Source organism: Chelmon rostratus, chromosome 6 (genome assembly GCF_017976325.1).
Source record: "Chelmon rostratus isolate fCheRos1 chromosome 6, fCheRos1.pri, whole genome shotgun sequence".
Taxonomy (NCBI): domain Eukaryota; kingdom Metazoa; phylum Chordata; class Actinopteri; order Chaetodontiformes; family Chaetodontidae; genus Chelmon; species Chelmon rostratus.
In genome coordinates, this window is record NC_055663.1 from 5,867,588 (window position 1) to 5,886,940 (window position 19,353).

At 40.2% G+C, this 19,353-nt stretch overlaps 1 protein-coding gene across 1 annotated transcript in view; it reads right to left on the bottom strand.

Moving 5' to 3' along the window:
• hydin (HYDIN axonemal central pair apparatus protein) overlaps positions 1–19,353 on the bottom strand; it is an 82,517-nt gene that overhangs the window by 40,439 nt on the left and 22,725 nt on the right. The window contains exons 14-26 of the mRNA XM_041938586.1: positions 18,703–18,803; positions 17,824–17,959; positions 16,717–16,881; positions 16,371–16,523; positions 15,786–15,790; positions 10,139–10,375; positions 9,718–10,015; positions 9,442–9,585; positions 8,973–9,116; positions 8,539–8,631; positions 7,864–8,084; positions 2,373–2,520; positions 1,144–1,353 (exon numbers count right to left, since the gene is read on the bottom strand). Coding sequence (XP_041794520.1) covers positions 1,144–1,353; positions 2,373–2,520; positions 7,864–8,084; positions 8,539–8,631; positions 8,973–9,116; positions 9,442–9,585; positions 9,718–10,015; positions 10,139–10,375; positions 15,786–15,790; positions 16,371–16,523; positions 16,717–16,881; positions 17,824–17,959; positions 18,703–18,803 — 2,055 coding nt within the window. The remainder of the gene's footprint in view (positions 1–1,143; positions 1,354–2,372; positions 2,521–7,863; positions 8,085–8,538; positions 8,632–8,972; positions 9,117–9,441; positions 9,586–9,717; positions 10,016–10,138; positions 10,376–15,785; positions 15,791–16,370; positions 16,524–16,716; positions 16,882–17,823; positions 17,960–18,702; positions 18,804–19,353) is intronic.

Here is a 19,353-nt window from a genome sequence, read left to right on the forward strand (position 1 = left end):
CTACTCCACCCACTGTCTTTTGGGTTGAGTGGGTGCACTGTAAAGGTGATGCAGTAAAAAAGCAATTTGAGACAGAGATAGGCAGAGACAAACAAGAAAAGATGATACAAAAATGTTACTCAAAATCTGGAACTGTTCAAAGGTGGTCATTTTAAAGGGGTTGTTTCAGGACTTACACAACTAATAATAACAAATACGGAAAACAACACAGAGAGTGTTGACAGAGAGAGAGAAAGGAAAGCAAGAGAAAGAATAGTGCTGAACAGACAGGAAGGTCAGAGAAATGTTCTGCTGAATCACTCATTTCAACTAAATCAAAAATCAATGTGTCCTTGCTTTGAATATCAATGATAACGGGTCTGGAGGGCTTGCATACTTAACAAGGGAGTCGAAGTGCAAAAAAGTATGAACAACTATGCAGTGACATTCAAAGTTAATGTGATTCCTCTCTCCAGTCTTCTAGTGTGTAAAAAATGTGTATAAATCCTCTGATGCCACTCTCCACAGTAGATATTGTGTTTTTATATTATGCATATCCATGACATACAAGCATTTATCCTACGATCTCTCCCTCAGCATCAGATTCAGTGATAGTAAAAAGAGGTGGAATGGGGAAGAGTACATGTTGATTGACAGTCCAAACACTAAAGCAAATAATCATGAAACAAACTGCAAACAAAGCACATCGTCATTCACAATCACAAACAAATCTGTCACACTCCCCCAGGCCTGTTAGTGTCATTTTGAAAATGGCAGAATGCATCATTGTCCCAAGTTTTATAAAATCCAATTAGCTTTGTCTGAGATATCATGTGTCACACATGGATGAGCAAACAGATGGCAAAGGAAGAACAAGAACGAGGAAAGCAGGACACCAGGATAACAAGGAGGCAAATTAAGACCAAGTAATGGAGAGCAGCTTAGAAAAAACACAGCAAATGAGAGATTTGCCTTAATGAGAGCAACTCAAGCAGTGGTAAACCTTGCCACCTTTGCCACTACCAGCAGCTCCAGTCATGGCCTTTATCCTAGCCTTAGTGATCTGTACATAGTAAAATGAAACATCACTATTTAATTGGTAGAGCTTGTTGGGATAAAGAAGTGAGAAGCTAAACTCTGGCTGAAGGAGCCCTGTACACATACCTGCGCACCAAATTCCACATGGGTTGAGTCAAGGCTGTAGCTGATTACAGATGATTCTCCTCTGAGTTCGATTTTGTATGTAGGGCCCTCCTCTACTATGCACTGTGCCACCACTTCTCTGCTGACATTTTCGTGGCCGTAGAAACAGAGTGTTACTAGCTGCCTGTCCCCAGGTTGCAGATGACCATAATTAGGCAAGATATCAAACACCTACAGACACAAAAAAGAAACCAGTACAATTTACAAGATTAATTTTCATTTTTTACTGACTCTTCCAATGTGCTGCTGTGATACTCCCATTAAAGGAACAGTTCCACATTTTGGGACATGCGCTTATTTGCTCCCCTGTCATGAGTTTTTAGATGAAAAAGTTGATACCACTCTCATATTTGTCTGTACAAAGACTATGGTTTTATGTGGGATAATGCGCTGACTAGGAAGCACCACTTCCTAGAGTCCTGATGTTGCTGTGAGGTAGGGAGACAACCAGCAGAGACTCCAGGAAGTCACTGCTCCCACCAAAGAAATAGTTCCAGCATAAAACAGCATGGCAGATTGGTACCTTTATATTTAATGGACAGATATGACAGCAGTATTCATCAAAGAACAAATATACATTATATGTTCAAAAAGTTTAACTATTCAATTAAGATCTGCTATTTCAGAACATTTGCACTAGTGGTGTGTGCGTATTGAGTTCAATGTAGAAACAACTAATTATTCAATAACCTAACAATATGTAATAAATGCCTTTGTTTTTCTGAATTGTTGGTAGGGCAATAATGTTGATATTCTTTACAACACAGAGCCGAAACAAATTTGATGCGATTGATCAAAAATGAATCCACAGATTATTAAATAACGAAAATAATTATAGCTACAGCTCTAACTGATTTACTCATACATAGATATGACTGTAGTATACTCTGATTACTTTAGTAAGGAAAACATTTTAAATAGTTTAAGTTAGAAACCTGGGAACATCATAAAGGTTCATCTGAGTTGTAAAAGATTCCCAGTATTCTATTCCATCAATGCAAGACAAAGACATTCTGCACGCTGACATAGAGGGGAAGCAACTCCACACTGAGATTTAGAATGCAAAAATGTGTGTATGATCATATGTGTGCTCCTGCCTCCACAGTCATAGCACTGCAGCACAGAGATAGGGAATGAGCACTGACAAAGTGGAAATGTAAAGACTTGTTTACATGTGAGCATTTGCCTACATGGACAGTGCTCTGTGTGCTGCGCTTCTCATCTGCACCAGGTGGAACTGAAAAGGCAGCAGAAGCTGATCTAGAGGAACTCCACCCTTCTTCGATCTCATTTTCAGGATTTCTTTGCTCCTGCTCTGCCTCCAGCATCTCTTTCTCTCTATAAGGGCAAAGAGATAATAAAACATCCCAAATGTGAAATATTTCTTTCTGCACAATGACTGTAAAGCTGCATGAACAGAAACAATAAATAAACATGCAATAAATGAAACACAGGGGAAATGCTATAACAGTGAGAAGAGGCAAGACAAATAAATGAGACCATGTTCCAGCTTTATGAAAAGTGAAAGCCTCAAGACGTCTATGAGGTAACACACATACACAGAAAATGGAATTATATAAGCATCTATTGTACATCCAATATATCATTATCACATAATTCAATATCCAAGTGGAGAAGAAAATCTTTAACACCCACACCCTAAAGAAGTCTGACACTCATTTTCTCTCTCTGTTCTACTCTCTCCTTCCCTGTGGGATCAGACTGGGCGCATCCATCAAGTTAATTAAACAGAGTGTTCTATAATTAAGAGGAATTTTAATAGGCAAGCAGCAGGAAACAGGTCAGGATAGATTGCCGTGAAGTGCTGAATAAACATGGAAGAGAATGAAAGAGATTTAGTGAGTGAAGTCTTCCCAAAGCTGGGCTGGACAAGTTCTGTATCAAACCACCAAACACTGGCTATGTTAATGCCATAGCGTGTGTTTGTGTGTGTGTGTGTGTGCGTGTGAGCTTTAGGCTGTATATACATGTAAGGCAGCATTAAAGTCTACACACACATTTGTCAGAGTTCCCAAGAATGCTTTAGGATTGGTGTGTCTGCTTTGAATGAATAGTGACATAACCAGCAGGGGGCAGTGTTGTATGGTCAGTCTGCGATGACTGCTGTTCTAAGGGACAGGCTGGCCTGACATCTGGCCTTGAGAAGATCACAAATTAGTATGTCCAACAATGTAAGATGTAAGGGTGAACAAATACTCTAGGTCACTGTCCTCAAAAATAGGGCATTTTTGGTGGATAAGAGTTTGTAAGACCCCATAAAAACTATCCCCCCACTTGACAAAAGAAGCTTTTTAACACGTGGGTCCTCTAAGAAAGAGTTTAAACCCACTGGTGCGGATGGAGGAACAGATGGTGAGAACAGCAGATGATGACACTGCAAGAGCTCAGCTCAAAACATAAATAGCCTACTCTGACATTCTCACATCTGCCTCTCTCGTCCATCTATTCTTTCCTTCATGAACACTGTGGACATGACTGCGTTTGACTGTATTCTTATGTTCATTTCCACTAAAAATCTACACATCAAAGACAACTAAACCACAACCCTCTCACTTCCAGCTGACTGTCTGAAAAAAAGGAGTGACAGGGATCAAGCTCGAGAGTTGGTGCTAAAAACATTATGTTGGTACAGACAAATGGCAACTGACAGCACAAATATCACAGTTTCTTTTAATACTTTTACTATTTCCACTTAGCTTTAGTTTTTAACAACTAAAATCACTAACCAGGACACTTTTACTTGCCTCACATGCAAATGAGCTTTGTCAAAGACTGTGTCATTTTGTTAATGCGGGAGGTGGTACCTCCTCATTCCCAGTGGTGTAAAAGCAACTATGGTATGGTATGGTATACATTTATTCAAGTATTGTATTTATATATAATCTTGAGGGACTTGTACCTTAGTTACGTTTTAAAATTTATGCTACTTCTACTTCACTGCACTCATTTGACAGCTATAGTTAGTTAGTTTGTAGAGTAAGACTTTAAAATCTAAACCTGTGATTTATGAAGATGTATTCCTTTTGTTATTGTTTGTATACCCAAAAGAATAAAGGAGTCAAATTTAGCTCCAGCCTGACCAGTTACAACTTTAAAATGCTCCTTGTGTCGAAGTAGATATCTACAGAGGGTCCTCCAATGAGTCTGCCATGTTGACCGCCAAGCTTCTACAGAAGCCTAGAACAGACAAACCAAACACTCGATCTAAAGAGCGCCTTTCATGTTTTTTGAGGAGTTTTGTGGCTACCGTAGGTTCTCCTAAACCCTTGGAAAGGGAGGAGTAAGGCAAGGGAAAGTCAGTTGGTTCAATCTGCAACCTCACCACTGGATGCCAGGGGTCAATCTGTTGCATCACGTGTATTTTCACTTTTGCTACTTTAAGTTAATTTTCTTTGGTAACAATGCTGCGCTTTCACTTAAGTACTGTAAGCTTGTTGCAAGATGCAAGACTTTTACCTGTATTTGAGTATTTTTCTTTAATGCTACCTTTATTCAAAGACACAATGAAAAGAAAAATACATTTTCCAGGTTTTAACCCTGTTTTCCTGTGTCAGTTGTCCATTTCTCTCTTTTTACATGCTGAATGTGTCCCAATTTTTGTTTTTCATTTCATCTTGAACTCCGAATATATTCAGTCACATAAATCCGCTCTTGACCACAATCATAATAGGAGATGTGTGTTTGGATTTCAGGTTTTGGCTTTGGTTGAGGTCTAATTTAACCCTTTTTCACTTCTTCCTGATCATGAACATGGATGAGGGAGATGTGGGTGGAGACTAAGCTACTGTATTTTACTACAGCTCCTTACTGAGCAACATTTGTTGAGCCATGCTCACTTTTGCACAATCAAATTTCAAGTATATGATTTAAAATTCTCATACAACCAAACTCACTTATATTTGTACTTGGAAATATGTCACATTACTAAATATAAAGGTGCTCATTTCACTGTGACTTATTAATCTTCTTCTACCACTCTTTCTTCTCCCTTATTTCAAGAGGTTGTCACTGGTTTTTCTAAGAAATCTTAAAGCAAGTGTCATTTCAACATGATTTATCTAACCTTCTTGATTGTGTTATGACAAAAAGGAGTTGCAAAATGAATGAGACTTTTGCAATGGACTCGCAAAGTCTCATCTCTTTGAACATCTAGGATTTTGTGTCCCAAGTTGACCTGTTGGTGCAACGGTGGAGCATTTGACTCCAGATCAGGGCGTGTGTGTTCAAATATATGTTTGGTCTGATCTAGGATTCTAAACTGCATTTTGTTATCCTGGGGCTGACTATGTGCAATGACAGTACAGTGAGTCTCTGTGTATGAGCTATGGATACCCAAAACCCCATGAACCCCAGTTCTGACTGTTGAATATTTTTACATTCTTGTACCTACATGCTTTCAAACAAAAATATCTTTTTCAGGAATACATACAGTTTATAGGTTTATCACTTTTGCAAGTGACAACACAAAGCAGCCAGCCTACATTACAATGCTCAACATCCTCTAAACACCTGGATTTATTAGTCGTGAGTGATCAGTCAGTCATTTAGTGGTGATCTGGTCCATCATACTTAGTAGTATCTGGAATAAATTTAAGCTTTGCAGTTTACTTCTTGCTGATATAGAGTCCTAAAGACAGATAAGTTACAGTATTTAAATGTATTGTACTGCCTCTATCTATCAGAGGGAGAGATAGATGGAAAAGAGTTAGCTCTATTGAAATTCCCCTCTCCTAGGGCTGCAGTGTAATTACTGATAGGGATGTAATTAGCTGAACATGGCTAGATAGTGCAGGTTTTTGTGAGGGAGAAAGAGAGACTGAGAGTCTGTGTGAGTGTGTGCGCAGAGTGAGGTCTCCATTTAATTAATAGGACGGCCTATGAGACAGATTGTTAAGAGAGGTTACAATCTAAGAGAGAAAGGGTTAAGAAAGAGAAAAGAAGGCTTGTAATGACTTGGTAGAGAGTAGAAACACAGGCAGAAGGGGCAGGGAAGGAGGAGGAAGGAAGGAGGAAAGAAAGATAAATAGGCAATGTAAAACCCAAAGATGATGACACGGAGGGGAGCAAAAAGGAAGAATACCAATGGATGAAAGAGGGGGAAGGGGAAAAAGACAGTAGAGGGTGATAAATCTTGTAGACCTATAGTAGTTAGTTGGTTCATGGCCATGGACAGACAGACTAGTATAATATTCACAGTCCATTTCAAGGGAGGGCAGGCAAAGCTAAGGCTTGAGAGAGGCACAATGTAACATTAAGAACACAATCAGTAGATTTGTCTTCCCCAGAGAACTTATAATGGATTTGGCTTTCAATTCAGAGGGTTAGATGTATAGCTACTGTACTAACTCACCCCAGTGGACAGTTTTAATATACGGCTGAGATGCATTTCGTTCTTGTCCCTGACTCATGTCTATTTAGGATGCTATAGTTCTAAGTATTTTTTGTACTTTAACAAAAAAAACAAGACGAAACAAAAAAGCTGTTCCACAGAAATCAAGGAGCAGCATTCCAGCAGGTCTTACAGAGCACGAGCGGTTTAGCTTCCTTTAGTCCTTTAGTCCTACAACCCAATGGCTGCATGTTCCATGGACATAACTTTATGATAACAAAGTCTCATCACTAAAGGGAAAAGCTATCTTTGGGTATGATGCTGTGAAATATCATCAGCGTAATTTGTCATCAAATACATAGGCTAAATACAATAAATTCTTGCCCAGTTTTTTTCCTGCCTTATTTATTTCTAAGCTCATAATTACCATTTCTATAGTTTTCTGTAGTGAAATTGTTCCCTATGTAACTCTGCTGGAAATGTCTTATCACATTATCTGTCACGTCTGTTTGGCGAGATAACTCCAGGAAAAACACAGTGTCCAAACATTAAGATGGGCTGATGATTAAGATGATTGATGAGTGACTTCCTGTAAGAAGAAAAAATGATGTAATGTAATACTAATGACTCTCTGCTCAGATATGATATGATAAGGTGAAAAGCACAAGATCAACCTATTTTGTATTGAAGACAAATCCAAAGACTGTATCAGCTGGCACTACTCTTGAGCTTGGAGATATATCAATGTAATTAATACTGTAACATGAGAATATGCACTGTCAGGGATTCTGGTTATTGTAATATCATGATGTGAATGTATGTCTTCCTTGCCCTTAAGGCTGTCTAGTAAACCACATTTGTGAGCGTATCAGATTGTTCCTGTTGGATGAAATGAAAGAATATTCAAGCTACTTACTTTGTTTCCCCAAATTACATGGTGCATAAATATCTTCTCAAATCCCTGAAAATCACGCACTTTCCGCGGTAAGCTTGATCCATTGTCTTAGGCATTCAGCTTAAATGATCTCTTAGACAATATGTCCAACGATGCTCTTTTGAAAAGCATTCACATTTCCTTAGCATCCTAGATTCTGACCCTATGGTATATTTTCAGGTGAAAATGCAATACAGGGTGCTACCTAGGCTCCACTACATACTGCGCCCCCATGGGGGGGATTTGCATTGCATCTTTGTACCACTAATAGTGTTCGTAATTGTACAGTATGTAACTGTACACCACTTACTATCCTTTCTTGTGGGGTGTGCTCTACACATAAGTATAAATGTTAACTGCTGTGATAGTGTATGGACATTTTTCAGTGTAAATATACCTGATGGTGTTGTGCTTCTGGTCATCTAGGAAAGCCCAGCGGTAGGACACAGGGAGTGGGGAGCAATTGGTGATCCAGATTTGTCTATGAGTCTCTGTGTAGTTGAGCACACAGCCAAAATCCACTATGGTGGAGGAGAAGTGCAGGTTGGGGAAGTGGACCTCAGCGTGTAGCTTCACCATGTCTTGCTGTGGATGTCCCTGGTAGTGGACTTTAAGGAACTGTAAAAATAAAACATCAAGGAAAGAAATGTATTTATCAAAAATAGTTTATATTACAGGCAAACATTTCAGTATGTGCTAGTAATTAAACAGAGATTGTTATCACTTATTGCTAATGGTTTCTAGTCTTCTCTGACTTGTGACCCCTTTAATGAAGACAAGCTACTCATGACCCCGAATGGTCTTAGTGAGGGGTGATTTTTCAGGCTAGGATTTCATTTGCAGGGGTTTAAGAGGCCTACAGAGGTAAAAATATGCAGTCTATGGAAGATAAAAGTTAAAATTTGAGAAAAGACAAAAAAATAAACATATTTTTTTTCTTATCCATTTAATTATTTTGTCAACCCAATACAAAGTCCTAAAACCTGGCTTTGGGAAACACTTCCATATGTGCTAAGCTATGCCCTGCTCAGGAGGACACAATAGAACAAAAAAGAAAATGCATCACTGTTACCTCATCCACGACTCGCGACACCCGATCCAGACAGTAGGCTGGATTAAAGCACACCCACAACTCAGCCTGCCTCCCGTCACCTAAAACCATAGACTGTAAAAAGACATACAAGCAGTTAAAATAACATAAGAGGTCCTTCAATTTTTTTTTCATTTTTTGAGAATGGGATATACATGATTGATGAAAAATCATCATTTCATGTTTTTTGTCTGATGATTTGTAAATCATAGGTTACCAACCCTTTAAAAACCCTACCACAGTTAAATAAAAATGAAATCGTTATCATCAAAAATACTTCCCTACTCTTTAGCTTCATTCAGAGGCCTGGCAGGTATCAACAATTTATGACTGTAGATGCTCTTGTGGTCTGTTTTAAGGGTAAACTGACAATCTGTCATTTATATGCACATCAAAGGAGAGAGAGAGATGTGTACCTTAGTGGTAGCTGAGCTACGGGCTCCTGGAGCCTCACACAGGGAGAATGGCTCTACAAGAGACAGCTCAATGGACAGAGACAGAGATGACACATTCTTCAAGATCAGCTTCTCATATAGGGGCATTAAACTCTTTCCTGGGACCTGTAAGACATATACATAATTAACTGTGTTCTAGACACGGTTGAGGAACAGGAACCTTCAATGAAAGGGTTTTTTTTTATCTGATGACCGATGAACAATCACGAAATTTTACAGAGTAGCTAAAAATTCTCAGTCATTCCCTAATTGACATTCCTGCCATCATCTCCAAAGGGAATCTGACTTATGATATGCTTGGATAGTATTAGATAACATTCTAAAGACAAGTTTCTGCAAGGTACATTACAGAACTAAAACTGTAGTGAAAATACATAGTTTTAAATTAAAACATCCTTCAGAGGTTACTGATTGGGATTTTTTGACGAACCTTCTTTATATAGAAGTTCAGCTGCTTGGAGGAAATGCACAGTGTAGTAGCCACAAAGTGACAGGTAACATCTACAGACATAATGTGCTCATAAGAGCTCTGGTGACCCACAATGGCATGGCACATGAGACGCTCCCGTACAACCTAGGAAGGCAGAAACACATGAACTGTACATGTACTACAATACGCATCTAATCTAATGGACACACACTGGCTGTGCTTATAAAATTCAGATCTTGAGTTTATTCAGTTTTGGGGCTGCAAGCAAACTCTCACCCTGGGGGAGTCAGAAGATCCCGTCAGCACCATGTCAACAGAGCAGCCTGGGAAAAGCTCCAAACGAGAAGGGCTGAGGCTGAAAACCGGCTTCTCTCTGCGTGAGGAGTGCACAGATCTATGGCCAAGAATGTCATTCATCCTAGGAGCAGAGATTGGGGGCAGGACAGTTCGGCCAGATAAGCTTCCCTCCTTGCGGGTTTGTGAGGAGAGCAGAAAGCCATCAGTCCGCCAGTACAGCCTGTGTGTTCGCTGTCCATGGTTGGTCAGCTTGAAGTGGTACTGGCATGACCCATTGCTTACAAGACATACCGAGGACAGCAAGAAGGTGAGGCATACTGTTAGTACAACATTTTCACTTCTTCATCACCATATCATTATATCAAAATTTAATGCATGAGTGTGGCCTGTTTCATTCTACCAGAGGTATGTGCCTAGCTCAAGGCTGGGAGCAAAAGGCCTGTCACTGAGGATTGTGGTGCCAGTGCCTGTGGCAGAGAGAGGGACAGTGTGTGTTTGACTGTGCTGGACAGATACTTCCAGCCTGTCCTCATAGACAAGCGTGTCCTTCAGGTGTGCCACTACCCTGAGCTCCAGCTGGCTCTCTGGTGGCACTTCCCCATCACTGGGCTCAACTCGCCAAGAGGACCTTCTACGGCTCTGAGGAAACAGAAACACAATCAGAGGTCATTTATGGTCTGAATCTGATGAGCTGGCATGTTTGCTACTACAGAATGCCTGCTTTTACATCTGCAGAGTGGTATAGTAACAGTTACAGCAGCTAGTTACATGACTAAAACATGATGCATGAAAATATCTTGGTGCCTGACTTCTGTGTTGACAGTCATGGTGTTTCAACACTCCCGTTTCTTCATGTATTTCTTTCTCTGTTTTTCTCCACTATGCACTACACCTATGATCAGAATACGGTCCTAAATATCACATAATTAATGCCAGCTGCTTCATCTCAACTTTTTTAAGTCCACTGAACTATTCATGGGGGACTGGCACCCTGCACAGCGCTGTAGGGCTCAGAGAGTCAGTGTCCTTCGCAAACGGAGGAAGAGAGGACATTACACACCTCTCCCATCCATCTGCATATCAAACTTGTGCACATCTCTCTGCAATAAAATGAATGAAGTCAGTATACTGCCTGGCTGCATGACAACATTACCATCATTGCTGTGGACTGACCTGGATATCAACTTATCAGAGCTGACCAGAACACTGCAGCAAGTGGGAAATCAAAATGAGGAGGTATGTATTTTTACATCAATAACACTGGTGCAGGCATGCAGTAAAATCACATCAGCATTACTCCAGTATCCTGGAATCAGCCTTATTGAATGCAGACCATATCGGTCCCAATCTTGTCCGTCATCCTTGCGGGTGTCTACATTCCCTTGCAAGTTCCCTGCCAAGAAGCACAACGCTTGCTGTCTGAGCATATTCCTCCATGGAGAACTCTCAGCTAAACCCTACTTTTGCCAAGGGAGATTTCAACTTGTGTAGTCTCTTACATGAACTGCTGAACTACAAACTGCTGTTTAAGTGCATCACACACGATGGTAACAGACTTGACCATTTTAATTTGATCATAAAAAAAGCATTCCACTCCATCCCCTGCACCCATTGGACACTCAGATCACTGCATAATACAGATAGTCCCAAGATACAGACAGCAACTGGAGGCACTAGATTGAGGACTGCACAGAGTGCACAGATTAGGAGTCTCTGAGAGGCCCTGAGGACAACAACAATACATTTGCTGGCACTGTATGCTTACATATCAACTGTGAACAGATGAACCCCCAAATACAACCATCATAAGGTACAATAACTACAAGCCCTGGTTCACCAAACCGCTCTGAGAACTCAGGCACTACAAAGAACATGGATACATTCAGGCTGACTGGACAGAACCTCATGAAGGCCATCAAATCTGCCAAGGAGGAATACAAAGCTTGGCTGCAGTGTGATTCAAGCATCAGCTACCCTGCAGCCATCTGGAACACACTCAGAACACTCATAAATTGCAATGAGAATAGGCCTGCTTGGATGACTCCAGACTTGCTGATGAACTCAACACCCTTTACACCAGGTTTGAAAGGTTCCCCACCACACACACTGATGGCCCACTGCCCCTTTCCTCACCCCCTGTCTCAGTTGGCAGCACAGCGTGCTGATAATATGCTGGAGTTCAATGTCAGTGAGACGGTGGAGATACTCATGGACTTCCAGAAACACCCACCTTCACATCCCCCACTACTCAACAACAATGCAGTTGTAAATGTGGTGGAGTCTGTTAAGTTTCTGGCTGCAGCAATCACAAGCAATCTGATCTCCCTTGTGGGGACACTTTTCTCTAACTGTGCTGCTCACGCCATTGAGGCTTATACTATGGATGGACCTGGAAAGATAGATGTGTATATCAAATGGCTGCATAATCACATCAACATTTCTGTGCAGCATGAGATCCTCGATGTATAAGTAGAGCAGTGGCTCCCTGCCTGACATAAGTAAGACGAACTACCTCCCTAGTATGATTATGATAATGGTAGAGTATGATATATAGATGTACGCTAGTATAGAAGGAGCTAAGATGAGTGTACTGTACTGTACTGTACTGTACTGTACCTACTGTTAAAATAGGTTTTAAAACACACAAAAGCCTTAACACATGGATAGTTTAAAAATGTATAATACATTCTCTTTAATGGGAGCACAAAAAAAGGGCAGCTGCAAGACAAACTCAATATTCATTTTGTTTCCCTGCTCTATGGATTGTATGATTGCATTTATTTGAATAAAGCCCAATGTAATGACAAAACAGATGTAAATCTAACGTTCATCCCCAGTCATTCAACAAAGCCCTTCACTGTGCTCACTGTACTGTGTATATATATCTGACCAAGCAGTGGTCAGGATCACAATCAATGTTCTATACAGCAGCTCTGTTGATGAATGGCTGGAACATAAACTTTTGATTGGGATTTTGAAAATGAGCTTCTTACAGATGCAGTGAAGCTTGGGCGCTTTCTATGCCTATAGGACAACACGGTAAATTTTTTTATCACTGGCGAAGAAATGTCTTTATTTGCATACTGCAATTGATATGTGTTGCATTACTGGAGTAGAGACTACACTAAAATAACACTGGCCAAATCAAATAAAAAGATTTTGTTTATATCTCTGTTCAATGCCACTTCCTTACAAAAAGTCTTGAGGAAACAGAAGCATTTGAAGAAAAATGGTTCACACAACAGGCAACACTTGACCAACGAGTGAATTTAGGAGTCATAGATCACTTTCTCAGCATTGGAATGATCGAGGGAAGGAGCTGGTGTAAACGCACTTGGTGTGGGTCGATACTAGGGTGATCAAGGTATAAAGGGGTGGATGGTGTCAGAAGAGGAGAAAGAGCAGGGGGTTGGCTCCCTTGAGAGAGGGGCAAGACGACTGGAATCTCAATAATCACATCAAACCTGCTGCATCCCACAGCCTGATTAACATTGATTGCTTGTGAATGCAGCACAAGTCAGAGGGGCTTAGAATCCAAATCTGAGTTGTACAGCTACCAAAACCATATCAACATGAATAAACCCTGCATTGGTGCTTAAGTGTCTAACATTTCACATCAAACACTATACAGCACAACATCAGTGTGTTAATCTATACATTAATCTTATGATGCTCATGTTTCTGGTCACACTCCAAAAAAAGGCAAAAATAATGTCTGAATTCTAACCAATCCCTTTTTAACAGAGAGTAAAAGCTGTATTTTTGTCCACATCATGTCTACTAACTGTTACACAGTTCCTGTTTCCAGCTCTGTATCTCTGTTCCTATTCTCACTACAGAAAAGCTCAACCTATCGTGCTTCAAATCTCTTATTCACCTTGCACACTCATACATATATCTGCTACTGTGTGAGATAATTGAAAAAGTCTAGGTTGGATTAAGGATGGATTCATTTCTCACAGATGGTCACTTAGATGACAAGCAAGTGTAGATACCTTCCGCAATATCTCTGCAATCTTCAGTCATCAGGTCCTTTTGTGTGGCTCTCAGCCAGCCTATTGAGCGAGATTTAATGAAACTCTAGGAGAATCTCCATCGATTGATGCTTGAGAGTGCAGGGGGAAACTCCTTCCCTCCACTTTACCTCAGAGGAGACGACAGGGTCACACAACTGCGGTTACACCGGGGTTGCCTGTGTGTGTGTTTGAATTTGTGTGTGTGTACAGTCACATCTATGTCATCCTAGCAAGGATTAAGGCATAGCTCCAGTCACAAGTTTGTTCTCAGTGGATATCAGGCAACACTGATAAGGCGATGCACAGGGAGGGAAGGTTTCATTTACAGTGAGTAAGCAGGTTAAATAAAAATAAGTGGAACATAATGATTCAATCTTAAGAATCTTTCAGAGACTCAGTCGAATAATCATTTTTTCTTAGGAAGGTTCTTCAGTGAGTGATATGATCGCAAAGTATCTAAGCAACCATGATAAAAGCTGTTTGAACTCTCTAAATGGAGAGGAAATTGCTTCAGTGCATCCTGTCTAACCTCTTTTAGCATAGGATGCACTGGACCATCCTATACGAAAGGAGTTAATGCCCTTACACAATTCCTTGCGGTCGCCACATTTACAGTGACACATCATTCTGTCATCCAAACGATCAGCATGTCACATTAGACGTCCACAGCCTGTATCAGCCATAACAACTTTAAAGCACAATCAAGTCAACATTTTAAGGTGTTTACTGACCTGCATATGCATAGGCTTAAAATCAAATCAAAATTAGCATACATAATAAGCATGAAAGACTGCTACACTGATTTGAAGAGACTCAATGGCTACTTCATTCCAAGATGGAACCTAATACAAAAGGGCATACTTTTATCAAAGGTGGTGAGAAAACAGACGCATACACAAGGGCTCTGTAAAAGCTGGGAGGGAACTGTGAGTTTGGTGACATACAGGAGTAGCTAGTGTTAACATCATTGAAGGGAGCAATACAGGAAAGGATACACAGCACACAAAGCAACAAGTGCTGCTAAAAACACCAAGAATTGTGTGTGGCACCCAGCACTGTATTAAAAAGAAATGCCCTGCTTTTTAGAGTACATGTAAAACGTGCAACAACAAAACAAGTCTGCTAAAGACTGAACCTGTTAAAATCATTCTTAAGGAAGAAGCTCATCCATACACGGAGCACACTTGTAGACATGTACCACTGCCACTTATGCCTTTAGTAAAGAAGGAGCTGCACCATTTGGAAGAAGGGGCATTACTGAGTAGGTGACACAGGGTGGTGTGACACTATGGTCCCAGTCCTAAAGCCTGACAGAAAAGAGGTCTGGTACTGTGCAGACCTAAGGAAACTAAATCCTGCATTAAAAATGGGAAAAGTATGCAGGACCCACAATAGAGGAAATCATGCCATGGCGAAAAGGGTCTTAAGTGTTCACATCATTAGATGCCACCAGTGGATTTTTCTAGATTCCACTGCACGAAGACAGTCCCAAATTAACTACTTTGATCACTCCCTTAGAGATGTGTGCCTTCTGCTAACTCCCATTTGGATAACAAGCGTGCCAGAAATCTTACAGCAGAAAATGTCTCAGAGGATGCAAGAGATCAGAGACCACACAGCCACACGCCTCCACCTCCACATAGTGAGGCGGTTCATCCAGTCATGTTGGACAGCTTATGAATAGGAAATACCTGAGACAGTCAGGGACGTCTTTAAGGTGAGACTTGACTGAGGTAGATGGCTTAGTGGTCGGTGGTAATGGAGTAACAGATGTAATAGAAAGGATTCATGATGGTCACCAAAGGTTGGTGAAACGTGAGAGAGAACCAGCCAGTCAGTGTGGTGCAGATAAGAGGAGCAGCATAATAAAGCACAAACATTACATTTGTGCTGTATCTTTTGTTGCATTGTTTTGACATGGACAAGCAACAGTTCATTGTTAATCCATTAGTGTTTTAAATGCACAATAGGGATGGGAGGGAGAGGCAACTGCACTTAGTAAGGAGACAGGAGGTGTATACCATTTCACACCACTGCTGCAGCAAGAAATGTGACATCTTTTGTTACAGACATTCTTTGGTTATTCTAATCCTCACCGTTTCCTAACCAATTAGTGTAAGTTGTAGGCCTACATTTTCTCACATGCTATAACATCAGTTATATCAGAACTGGAGAGTATTTCTTCATTGTAAGGAGACCATGCCTGCCTATCTATTTCATTCATGTCAATTGACAAAATATTACCATCTGACTAGCTCATAAAAGGAGCACACTCACAGGAAATTCACTTATTCTCTTGGAGTAGGGCTAAAATTGACCTGAAGTAATTATCCCAAGAGCTAACAAAGCAATGAACCTATTAACGTATTAATTACATATGCAGTTAAGATTAATTAATCAGAACAAGGAAAACAGACAGAGGCTTGCACAAGAAATATAGCCAATAAATGGGTATATGGCTGGACAGGAGTGTATTAAATCCATTAAATTCACTACTAAAACCATTACTGTATGCTCCTAGACTATAACATCCTAAGATAGTCACCTTCTTGATCATAAATCTAATTGTGCTTTATTTGTCCATTTATGTATGGTATGGTTTGTGTGTGTTTGTACCATGCGAGCGGTAAAGTGAGCTGGAATAGGTGAATGGTTTGACAGGTACAGGACTCGAGTACTGTCTGTCAGGACCTGGATTCTGCCGAAGTCCAGCTGCGGGCTCTGAACATGGACTATTGGTCCCTGCCCAGTACATAAAAAGACCACCTCCTGAAACAGAACAGAACAGAGTTGGATTAGAGAGCATACATTGACTGACTAATTTAGAGAAAAACACTATGCCTGTCTTCAGACAAAAGACGCGAAGACAAACAATTACACCAACAGGCACACAGTATTCTGTAACAGCACAAATAAAAAAAGATTCACACGCAGAGGCACACACACACAGACTTCCACTGACCAAGGGTGGCAGGATGCTGCCGAACACAGCAATGCGTAGAGTGTGATGTAGCCTTCCAATGGCCTTGGCCAACAGAAACACAGGAATCTCCTCTGAACTGTGAGGAAGAATCACTCCTCTGGGTATAGAACTGCCACAACTTAATGATGGGCTTTCCTCATATTCCTAAAAAAGGTGATAAATGTTACTTTCAAAATGTAACATCTGACATATTTCCAGTCATTTGCAAGTAATTTGTTACTTTACAATATTACCATCTATATGGAGCTCCACATTTCCCATTATGCTGAGCTGAGTTTTTACTGTTTTATATTCCAAAATCTTACTTTGTAATTAGTGTTTTTACATTAATGTTTGTAATGTGTCTGTTCAGAACATGACGGTTTGTGTAGGTAATTTTTACTTTTGTATTGGTTTGTAGTTTTAACTATATTTTTAGTGGCTGGTACATTTCTTGATGCCAGTTGTATTGAACTATGTATTTTTGGGTTCTTTTCTCCTTTATTGACAATTACTGGAAAGCTGATATTGTTGTTTGCTGCTGAATGCTTAATTGCAGGCAGCAACATGATATGCAATAGTACAATGTTAAGTGACACAGATTTCTTTTAATGGAGGCATGCTGATCCAGCATCTATTGTACACATGGGCTTACAACTAAAAGATGGATGGTCTTGGAATTAATCTATTTTTCCTCCCCTTGTCCCCACTTTTTGCACAAGTAGACATTTTACAGTTGACAGATGGCAGGCAGTGATTTCAATGTTTGGCCATTTGTAGAAGTTGTTTGCATGTTCATGCAGATATTAACGAGCATTTCAAAGTTCAGTAAAAGCCAACATAAGGCTGTAGCATTCTGGCTTTGTCAAATCAAGTGGATATGGTTGAAGGCTACTGTGTGTTTGTACAAAAATCAAGGTATAACATGTTAATTAAGGATCTTTAGTGGTGCTTTATGGTAAGCTGTATTGAACTGGAAATTAGCCATTGTTTTAATGCATCTGTCTTGACAGGTTTTGTTCTTGTGTAAGTCATTAATCTGTGAGTACCCTACCACATACATTGCACACACACAAATAAATCATCTACTGCAATGATCTACTTAACCTGATCAAGCACGGCGTAGCAGGCTGGCAGAGTGCTGGTGTTGATTAGTCGCACTTTCTGTTCATAAGGATGATTGAGGAAACACCTTTGAAAGTCCAACACTGGAGTCTCCACCACAATATCAGGAACAACACACCTATTAACAAAGACAAATAGAGGGAGAGAAGAGAAGAAAATATCTGAGGCTTATCTATAAAGCGCAACAGTAATTGCTTTGCATGATGCCAAAACTGCAGTCTATTAATAAGAGGTGACAAATCACAGGAAGTCACATACCATTGCCCTGCTATAAGTGATGGTGCGGGTGACAGTTGGATGTATTGCAATGAAAATTACATTGTGAATATTTAACAAATACTCCAGTGATTTGTCGACACATGTATGGAAGTTCAATGGACCACATTACTAACGACAGCCAGCAGCACAGCAGAGGTTACTACCACAAAAAAGGGACTTTACTTCAAGAGAAAGGATGATAGGAGTTTGTAAAAAGCAAGATGAACCTCTGCTGTTTTATGGCATCTTGTGACACATCTTATTCAAAAATCTATTTTCATATTTAACGCTCATTTTAGAGCGATGACATTCCATCTTACTAGGACAGAGGGATGGTGATTCATTTTTATTCATTCATTTTTCATGAAGTATCTTTTCAAATGTAAAGGATCAAACAGTGTTATGGCACAAGGGGAAAAATACAGGATAAGTGACCCAATAATCTGTTTGTGTCCTGAATGGGCAAAGTCAGACCTAACTATAAGTATTTTGCTGCAACTTACAAGATGCCACAAAACTAACTTCAACTGATATATAAGTACGTTTGAGTATGTTTGCGTGTTACAGAGTGTGTGTATGTTCACATCTGTGAATGTGTCTGACCTGGCAAAGATAGGCAGAGTCACAATCTCATCCCCAACACCCTCTACATCCACCGCCAGCAACAACCTGTAGCTCTTCACTGTGTTGGCACACAGCGTCACCTGCAAGTATAATACACATTTTGTACACCACCATTCAAAAATCTAGAATTGCCAACAAAACCCCTTGATTCATTACAGTCAGACAGCTGGGAGGACTGCTCTACTTTCTGAATGGTCTTCTATGCTTTTAGGTTGTAGAAACTCCTCTTTAGAAATAGATGTTAATCTGTATGAAGAGCTGCAAAAAACATAAATCACAGCTTAACCCTATTTAATCTAACCAATGAAGTGAAAAATGGGTTCCCTATATATTTATAGCCCAACTGCAAGCAGCACTGTAATTCAATTATGATCTGGGGTCAAAGGGTATTTGTGGGAAAATATGGTCACAACAGTATCCTCCCCTGTCATGTCACACTGTGGGGACTTCTGCAGCCAAATCTGTATCAAGTGTTCATAATGCATTTAGTGTCTGAATTATACTGTTTTTAGCCATTAATGAAGGAAAGAACAAAAACATCAATATAATGTAACAGGTGATTCCAGACTGCTGAATGGCAAGTAAGAGGAAAGTAAGAGGAAAAAAAGTCCACAAAAGGTTCAAGCAATA